Below are 9,403 nucleotides of genomic sequence, written 5' to 3' on the forward strand. Positions count from 1 at the left end.
AAAAATAAGTTATACGTAACTATTAGCTCGATCCTGCTTGGGCCACTTGTACTTCAAGGCTAACTTTGGGAGGATCGTATCTTCCCCTCCTCTGGATAAACTTCCCCTTCCACATACCTTAGTGGCCATTTTTTTTTCCTAAACGAGCATAGATCTCACGGAAATTTACACAGACCATTTGCGCGGCGATGAAAGCAGCACGCGCAAGATGAAGATGGTGATTTGAAATTTGAATTCGTTACTCATCACGCGAATCACGAAATCGCTATGGTTTATTTTGTAATACACAGGGACATTTCATCAAGCGGTAAAAGCGTGGTATCGGTAGCTCTTCTCAGATGCCGTGTCGCGCCTGAGCGACTCGGCGATGCCTGTGGCGAGGCAGTAGGCGACGGACTGGATGGTGACCATGGGGTTGACGCCCACGGCGCTCGGCAGGACGCTGCCGTCGCACACGTACAGGCCCCCGGCCTCCCAGCTCTCGCCGCGCGCGTCCACGGCGCCGTCCGCGGCCGTGGCGCCCATCCGGCAGCTCCCCATCTGGTGCGCCGTGCAGCACAGGCTCCAGTCCTCGGCCTTCGACTGCGGCCCGCGCACCACGCCCACGCCGTCCAGGAACTCCTCCAGCGCCGCCTCCGTGGCGCCCCTGCACACGAACCGCTGCCCGTCGCTGCGGTGCGTGCCGATCTCCGCCGCGCCCGCCGCCGCCAGGACACGCAGCGCGCGGCGCAGGCCCGCGCGCATGTCCTCCCGGTCCGCCGCGTCGAGGTGGTACGTGACCCGGCGCTCGCCGTGCACGGTGCCGGACCCGCGGTCCCTGACCAAGGAGAAGAGGTGCACCGTGCGCCCGTACCGGAGCATCCGCTCCTTCATGTCGCGCCCGGACACCCAGGGGAACAGCGTCCCCGCGGAGGCGGGGCCCATCGCCGGCGTCTCCAGGATGGCGCGGGCCGGCGCGCCCCCCGGGCCTTCCAGCTTGTGCAGGCAAGTGATGATGCCGCCCTCGTACGTCTTGCCCCGGAGGTCCGGCGCGGTGTCCGGGAAGTAGCCCCACACCAGCGCCGTCGGGTGGAGGTGGAGGTTCTCGCCGATGTGCCGGTTGCTGAGCCCGCTCCCGCGCAGCAGCACCGGCGTCAGGAGCGACCCGCACGCCGAGATGGTCGCCCTGGCGCGCACCTCCAGCGTCCTCGTGATCGCCGGGTTGGTGCTCCTCGCCACCACGCCGACGCATCGCTGCGCCCTGCCGCCTGCGTCGCCGCCGCCGCCGCTACGCTCCAGCAGCAGCTTCTCGGCCTTGCACCCCGTCAGGATCACCGCGCCGCGGCTCACCGCGTCGACCAGCCACGTCGTGTCCGTGCCGCGCTTGTCGCCCGTGCGGCAGCCGAACCCGCAGCTGCCGCAGTAGTGGCCCTCCGACGAGTTCCTCGACACCGGCTCCACCTTGTACCCGAGCTTCTCGCACCCCTTGCGGAGCACCTTGTTCTGGAGCCCCTCCTCCGTGCACCCGTGCGTCACGCCGAGCCGCTCGAACACCTTGTCCATGGCGGCGGCGTACTCGTCGGTGGCGAACAGCGGGAGCCCCTGATCGCGCGCCCACTCCCCGCGCACGTCGTCGGGGGTCTTGATGCAGCCGCGCCGTGAAGTAGTTCCCTTTCTCGATCACGACCCCTTGTAGCCCGCCCCGCCCACTCCCCGCGCACGTCGTCGGGGGTCTTGATGCAGGCGGACCAGTTCACGGCCGTGCCGCCGCCGACCGTCGAGCCGGCCAGCACCAGCGCGCTGCCACTGATCGTGCTGACGAACCCGCCGGCCTCGTAGAGATGGTTCATGGACGGCGCCTCGAGGGACGTGTAGTCCCGCGCCGTGAAGTAGTTCCCTTTCTCGATCACGACCACCTTGTAGCCCGCCCCCGCGAGCACCGCGGCCGACACGCCCCCGCCGCAGCCGGAGCCGACGATGACGACGTCGCACTCGACCCTGCACACGTTCCGCGCCACGTCCTCGGTCACCGCGAGCCCCTTCCCCGCGAGCGACGCCAGCAGGGACGCGTCGGTCTCGTTGATCGTCTCCACGATGCCGTCGTCGAGGGGCCGGTTCTCGGGACGCTCTGCTTCCTCCTCCGCCGCCGGCTCCTCGTCGGCTAGCGGCGGGGTGTAGCCGATGGCGCGCCAGTGCGGGTTCTTCGACTTCTCATCGGTCTGCAGAGCAAGACACACAAACATGGGTTAGAAAAAACAGCGCTCCTAGTGTCCGGACGTCCAATTCATCGGACACTCCAACAAAACATTTTGAAAATTAACTAGTGCAACATCAGATATTACTATTTGATGAAAAGAAATAATATGTAAACATGACTGCCGTTTGAGTTTCGGATAGAAAATTCCCGCTGTAACATAAAAACTATGGCTCTTTTTAGATCTTTACATGTAAACGCAAAAAAACCGTAAACGCATTAAAGTGAAACAGAATCTTGCTAATTTGAAGCACTAAATGAAGTCTATTTACAAAACTTTTTGCATGGATGGACTGTAAATCGCGAGACGAATCTAATGAGCCTACTTAATCCATAATTTGCAATAGTGATGCTACAGTAACCATCCGCTAATTATTGATTAAACATGGATTAATTAGCATCATTAGATTCGTCTCGCGATTTACAACCCATCTATACAAAAAGTTTTGCAAATAGACTTCATTTAATACTTCAAATGCCTTGTTTACATCTTTACAAGTTTTTGCAAAATGAACTAAACACACCCTATGTTTCGTGCAACATCTATTGCAAAACATGTAGAAATAATAGTTACAACATTAATACTTAACTATTGCAACATATGTTGGAGTATTCGATTTTTTTAATTTCGAAACAGTCAGCATTACCGTAAAAAAAAGGGGTCACGCTACGACTTTCGTACGCGTCCTTGTCAGAGTTCGTTGGTCAGTTGTCATCATCGCGGTGGGAAATTCTTGCTTTACGTTCACTAACGGTGATCAAGACAAAAATAATAGCACGTTCATTAACACGTTCGGCAGGCTGGAGCTGGAGTGGTGTGAGAGAAAAACACTGTTATTTGGTTGGTGGTTGGAGGCTAGTGCTGGAGCGATGTGAGAAAAAAATACTATAGGACTGGAGGCTGGTGCACCAGCCGAACACGGTGGTTATCAAGACTTCTGGGGGTACTCCTGCAGTCCTACTAAAACATTAGATACTTCTAAAGCTGACGCAGATCAAACACCACCAACCCCAGACCCAGCAAAGTAAGCTTTTGGCATCTAATCCCTTTCCTCCTCTTCGACTCTGGAGTCTAGACGACTCTAATTTTTTGCGATTTTCACATTGACAACAGCTAATCGAGGACACTTGTAACTACTCTCATTCTTTGGTATTGCAGGTTTAGGCCCAGTTTAGTTAGTGAAAAGTTGTTGGTTTCTGTAGCACATTTCTTTGTTACTTGATAAATAATGTCCAATTATGAACTAATTAGACTTTAAAAAATCATCTTGTGCTAATTAATTAGACCGTGTACATTTCTTTGTTACTTGATAAATAATGTCCAATTATGAACTAATTAGACTTTAAAAAATCATCTTGTGCTAATTAATTAGACCGTGTAATTAATTATTTTTTAACTGTATTTAATGTTTCATGCATGTGTTTAAATATTAGATGTGGCGGTACTGTATACATTTTTTCGAACTAAACAGGCCTTACAACTCCATTAATCCCTTACAGATGAGGTCAAGTGAAGTACTACTCTGCAGCGTCTTCCTCCATCTACTACAGTGGTAACCACTGCACCGTACAGACAGGTTCTGCGGCAGTGCGGCGGATCCCGCCCAGCTAGGGAGCCTCGACGTCAACGTTCCTGGCAAGGACGACGCGCCGATCGGGTGAATCCGCCGAGGCGATCTGGCTGACCGATTCCTTTCATAAAAAAAAAAATCTGGCTGACCGAGGTGCGGGCCTGCCCGTCCGTGGTCCTTGCCGGCGCGCATGCACCGCGGCCACTCGTCGCCCGGCATGGTCTGCAGGAACGGGAGGCAGCCACTGGCGGCGGCCCAGGCACGCACGCACATGCCTTATCGCTTGGCGGCCGGCGGGCTCGATGAGGCTGCCGTGCAGCTAGCTAGCTAGCGGACACCGGAGGCTACAGGCTAGTCGACGCGGCGGAACCCACCCGTGTTTTCTACCGCGCGCGTAGGAGAGGAGAGGACCACCAACTAACCGGGGCGGAGTTGAATCGGACGGAAGCTTACCCACGAGTAGAAGACGTAGAGGCAGAAGACCTTGGTGATGAGGAAGAACATGCGCAGCGGCGGGAGCAGCGCCTGCCGGCTCCACCGCCGCGCCGCGGCCTCGCGCTGCTCGGGGGGCAGCTCGGCGAAGCGGCGCACGAACGGGAACCGCCACGACAGGCACGGGGACGCCCCGCACAGCGCCAGGGAGCCCAGCCGCGTGCCCAGCAGCCACAGCACCGCGCGCACCAGCGCCAGCGCCTCCGGGAGGCACCGCCGCGACATGAGCTCCGCGACCTCGTCCGGCACGGGCGCGTCGGCGGCCGAGGCCAGGAGGAACTCCTCCACGACCTTGTCGCCGCCCCCGCCGCGGCCGCCGTCCTCCTCCTGCAGGCTCCGGCCGCCCGCGGGCGGCAGCGACGGCACCAGCGCGCCGCACAGGGCCGTGAGCGCGGCCATCTGGGACGCCGAGAACCCGTGGGTGTAGCGCTCCGTCCTCGCGCCCCCGCCCCTCAGGAGAGGGTGCCCCCGCTTGCCGCCCGCGCCCATGGTGTGGCCTCTCCCGGGTGGCGTCCCCGCGTGGAGTTCTGCCGGTCCGGCCGGCGCGGGCAGAGAATCTGCTCTGTGATGGAAAGCGTGGGCAGCTGCTGTGCTTGAGGAAGTGGCCAAGCACGGTGGAGGCACCGAGGCTTATAAGCTGCACGGGGGGTGCCCGGGTCGCCTCGTGCAGCTGCCTCCACCTCTCCACGGCACGGCCGCGGCGACAGCGACTCGGCGAGATTTACCGGACCTGCGACTTGCTGTTACAGATAGAGCTTCCAGACACTTTGATTACCTGTTGCTGTCCGGGGGAATGGCAGTTTGTTAGTAACATTAATTAAAAACAACTACGGAACACTAGTGGTGCCTTTTTATTAACTGAATGGATGGAGAAACACGGACAGAGTACCCCGATCAGTCGAAACACTTACCGTCAGACGTCAGCTAACGACTCCGTTGCCCGCCCAACTAATTCTAGAACAGTGGGAGCCGAGCCAGACCTGCCTTGCCAGCCTGAAGGCAAGCCGGCCGCGGCCCGGCCGGCGCGGCTGCCGTTGCGATACGTGCCCCGGCACGGCACGGCACGCTGCCGCGCTTGGCGCGCTCACCGGATCCGCCATGCCGTTTCGGTTTACAACGAGGAGCTCGTGGCGGGGCGGGGGATGACGAGCAACGGAGAGCCCTGGGTGGCTGGGTCCTGCCGAGCTGATCATCCGTTACGTCGGTTGCTAATTGCCGGGTTACTGGAGGGATAGCACCTGCAACTGCTAGGCGCCACTAGCTCGCTGACCTTGCGATCGAGGCCGACCGGACGGCGGAGCCAGGACGGCACTCGGCAGCATAGGCCGCTCTGTCTCTGTGATGGTGAGGAATGCTTGGACGGCTGGTGATGCAGCTGTTGGCAGCACGCGATGACATGGTTAACGTAAAGCTGATTGTCGGTGATGGTGTGGCCTGGTTTCCAATTATCGGTTTTTCTTTCCTGCAGCATGTTATACCAGGGCTCGCCCCTGAAGGTGTTGTTTTACCTCAGCTTAAACGGTGATTGTTGGTGGTTAAGTATTTACTACTTTGAGTTCAATTTGATTCATTGTTTTTTTTTGGGTAAGGAATTCGTACCCAGGACCAGGAGGCAGGAGGAGCTTTGGCCTTAATTACAAAGAAAAACCTGGCCTCTCAGTCCCTCACAGAGAGCGTGATCTTCCTCAGTGCTCACACTGAAGCTTGCGACACCAGCAACCGCCTCTGCGAACACAGGGGACCGTGGCTTCGAGAACCTCATATTATGCTTCTGATTTTCCCCAGTATGGCCATTCATTTGTGTCGAGATCTCTGAATACTAAAAGGGCATTCACTCAAACCCTGTACCGTAGTGTGTGTTCTCACTTCTACCGTGAGTCACTTTGATACAATGCACATCGTATTCGTATCGCTTTAGTTTCTTGAGGATGCAACACGAATTTGCTTGTGACATCCATAAAAGTTTCACCTAGTGAACTTGTTATACATGGAAGTAGGATAACAGATAAACCACAAAATCTGACAGCTTATTATCTTGATCGTCTGTTTTTTGAGGAAAAAAAAAGTTTGATGATGGATCGTTCTCTCCATTATCCCCATTTGATCGTTACTGTAATGATGGAAACCCAAATCAAATCAAGCAAGAAATATACCAGAGGTCTGTCAAAAAAAGAAAGAAAGAAGAAACACACAGAAGTTAATATTGAAGGACAACAGAAGATGCATGCCAAAAATGTCTTGGATAAGTTGGATATGAGAAATTTCCAGCTGCATCGAGTCTGGAAATGGGCCATGAGGAACTCAATGCACCTTCAAAATCCACCAAGCAATACAGTTTCACTAGATTCACCTCTCACCATCAAAGCACTCACTATACTCTCAAAAAAAAAGCACTCACTATAAATGAACAAGTTTATTCTTTTTGCAGCTTGTATGAAGGCCCGGAGGAAGGCAACAACAATGCCTAATCTTATGCAGTGATGCAGATTTGTCTTTGTCACCAAATGATTCAGACATGCCAAACATGTATTATTATTCAAACTAATGTTCTTAACAACACAAACTAAACAGTGATACACAAACCAGTATTATGAGAACTGTGACATACAAGTTTTCCTAATGCAAGATAAGCATCACCAGAACAATAGCGTCTTAGAATCATACAGGACCACCTTAACAGGCATCTTTTCATACAAAAAGTTGGCACATCTTATTCATGTTAGCAGCTCACGAGTATGTATCCAGAAGCTAATGCTTACATCTACAGAGCAGCATCACAATTCCTCGATATAGGAAATGTGCTCAATGCAAACATCCTAAAGACCTAAACACATTAAACTCGAAGAACATGATAATACCCACTTAGGCAGGGCCTCGTGGCATTTCCGCACTAGAGGATACCTCGTGTCCAGGCACTTCATCATCGCTGGATTCTTCAGATACAGCATTTTCTTCAACGGCGGATCCTTCCAGCTCAAGTGCCTCTGAATCTGCGGCAACAGGCTTTGACTCCACAACAAGTTCTCCAGATGTACCTTTTGACTGAAGAGTGCTATCCGAGTCCAACCCAAGCTCCTTCTCAAGCTTCATCCACCCAGACAACAAATTCTCTGGGAACCTCTTCTTCACCTCAGCAATAACATTCTTGGCCTCAGCCACCCTGCCTCCCTTTGCCAATCCCTCAACCAATCCTTTCATTGTCCTAAAATCTGGCACCTTGTGCCTCTTCAAGCTTTCCTTGACGATGCCCAACCCAGCATCAAAGTCGCCATGGGCACACAGCGCTGCCAACATGTGCTTGTACGTGGCAGCATTTGGGGAGCACCCCTTCTCAGCTAGTGAATGGTACAGAACCTTGGCATCCTCCAGTTTCCCATTCCTGCAATAGCCAGCCATGAGGAAATTGTAGGTGATGGTGTCTGGCTTCACTCCAGCAGCCTCCATCTCCGTCATCGCCTCCAGTACCTCTTCCGGTTTCCCATGGAGTCCATAGTTCATGGCCTTCACATTGTAAGTTGCCACATCGGGCTTGCATCCACTCTCTACCATCTCCTTCCACAAGTGCTCGGCTTCCTCAGTCTTCTTCTGCTTATACATTGAATCGATCAATGTGGTGTAGATACTGGTGGTCGGCGAGATACCTTGCTCACGCATTTGATCCACGGTTTGTTTCGCCTTAACATCGTCGCGGGTCATGCAGTAGGCCTTGACAAGGATGCTGTAGGATGTGGCGTTGGGGGTGATGGAGAACTCCTTGGAGAGCTCGGAGAAGAGGTCAGGGATGCGGTGGTGGCGGCGGCATCGTAGGAAGGAGGAGAGGAGGGCGTTGAAGGGGAGCGGGGAGATGGGTGTTGGGAGGGACGGTGCAGTGGATCGGAAGGCGTCGAGGGCCTTCTCGGGAAGGTTGGCGGAGGCGTAGGAGCAGAGGACGGCGGCGAGGTGGGGCTCGGTGGTGGACGCGGGGAGATGGGAGGAGAGGAGCGCCTCCGCGTCGGCAAAGCGACGGGAGCGGGAGAGGCGGCGAGCGGCCAGTGAGAGCGCGTGGCGGGTGGAGGCGGCCGAGATGGAGGCCGTGTCGATGGCCTCCAGGATGGAGACCGCGCGGTCCGGATCTTGCTCGCGGCGGATGCGCCGCGTGGCGTCGGCCACCGAGAGGACGCCGGGGTCGGTGCCGGCTGTGGTCGTGGCGAGCGCACGGGAGAGGGGGATGCCGTGGGCCTGGGCCTGGGCGCCGCGGCCGTGGCGGAGGAGGATCGCGAGCGCAGCCATTTTTGGGGGCGGCGGCGGCGGCGAGGAAGAGGGTTTACCCTAAGACCGTCCACAGTGGAGGGAGCAAATGAAGGAGCAAATACACTGTTTGGCACTGTAGATGCACTGTTTGGCACTGTAGACAGAGAGGGCGTGGGAAACGAGGAGGGAGCAAATTTGCTCTTGCTCCCTCCGCTGTGGTCAGCTTAAGCTCTGTTTAAGTCGTTTTACATGTAAACGCAAAAAAATTTTGCCTGGGAATCTTACCAACTTAAAGTACTAAATGATGTATATTTACAAAATTTTTTATATAGATGGGTTGTAAATCGCGAGACGAATCTAATGATGCTAATTAATTCATGATTAATCAATATTTAGCGGATGGTTACTGTAGCATCACTGTTGCAAATCATGGATTAAATAGGCTCGTTAGATTCGTCTCGCAATTTACAGCCCAACCATGCAAAAAGTTTTGTAAATAGACTTTATTTAGTACTTTAAATTAGCAAGATTCCTTTTCACTTTTTTGTGTTTACGATTTTTTTGCGTTTACGGGATTGGAACTAAACAGGGTCTAAATCTTCTTTTTATGTGGAGCGAGTAGCAGGGAAAGATTGAGTACAGTGTGCAGAGCTAAAAATGGATCTTTGTGGTCCGAGAAAAATCTTTGAACCATAAATCAAGCCCAGTGTTCGGGCTGGTGCTGGTGGCTGGTGCTGATTTTTTGTGAGAGAAAAGTACTGCTGGTTGGATGATGCTAATTATAAAACCAGAAATGACATCACAGATGGACACATGTCATCGTGGATGTCGAACCATTTATGTACAAATTTGTAATTAGGAAAATTAGTAAAATATC

General features: G+C 54.2%; 2 protein-coding genes across 3 annotated transcripts; both read right to left on the minus strand.

Moving 5' to 3' along the window:
• Nucleotides 1-215: 215 nt before the first annotated feature.
• LOC120709075 (long-chain-alcohol oxidase FAO2-like) lies at nt 216-4,957 on the minus strand. 2 transcript variants are annotated; one of them, XM_039994604.1, is made up of 3 exons: nt 4,258-4,957; nt 1,701-2,198; nt 216-1,620 (listed from the first exon to the last, which is right to left on the minus strand). In XM_039994604.1, exons 1-3 carry the CDS (start codon nt 4,783-4,785, stop codon nt 301-303), a joined length of 2,346 nt encoding a protein of 781 aa, XP_039850538.1. In that variant the 5' UTR covers nt 4,786-4,957; the 3' UTR covers nt 216-300. The 2 variants fall into 2 exon arrangements, with proteins under 2 accessions (XP_039850538.1, XP_039850530.1); XM_039994596.1 differs by having other exon boundaries at nt 216-1,630; nt 1,723-2,198; nt 4,258-4,956.
• Nucleotides 4,958-6,804: 1,847 nt separating this feature from the next.
• Nucleotides 6,805-8,603, minus strand: LOC120709091 (pentatricopeptide repeat-containing protein At4g36680, mitochondrial-like). Its single transcript, XM_039994615.1, has one exon. It carries the CDS (start codon nt 8,563-8,565, stop codon nt 7,159-7,161), a length of 1,407 nt encoding a protein of 468 aa, XP_039850549.1. The 5' UTR covers nt 8,566-8,603; the 3' UTR covers nt 6,805-7,158.
• Between the last annotated feature and the right edge of the window lie 800 nt (nt 8,604-9,403).

The sequence above is a fragment of the Panicum virgatum genome, chromosome 1K (assembly GCF_016808335.1).
Source record: "Panicum virgatum strain AP13 chromosome 1K, P.virgatum_v5, whole genome shotgun sequence".
NCBI classification, from domain to species: domain Eukaryota; kingdom Viridiplantae; phylum Streptophyta; class Magnoliopsida; order Poales; family Poaceae; genus Panicum; species Panicum virgatum.

Excerpts from the sequence above, each read along its gene's own strand:
- LOC120709075 (XM_039994604.1), bottom strand. The coding sequence starts at position 4,785 with ATGGGCGCGGGCGGCAAGCGGGGGCACCCTCTCCTGAGGGGCGGGGGC. Across the intron at positions 2,199-4,257 it reads TCTACGTCTTCTACTCGTGG|ACCGATGAGAAGTCGAAGAA; the intron begins GTAAGCTTCCGT and ends CTTGCTCTGCAG. Across the intron at positions 1,621-1,700 it reads GCATCAAGACCCCCGACGAC|ACCCCCGACGACGTGCGCGG; the intron begins GTGCGCGGGGAG and ends GGCTGCATCAAG.
- LOC120709091 (XM_039994615.1), bottom strand. The coding sequence starts at position 8,565 with ATGGCTGCGCTCGCGATCCTCCTCCGCCACGGCCGCGGCGCCCAGGCC.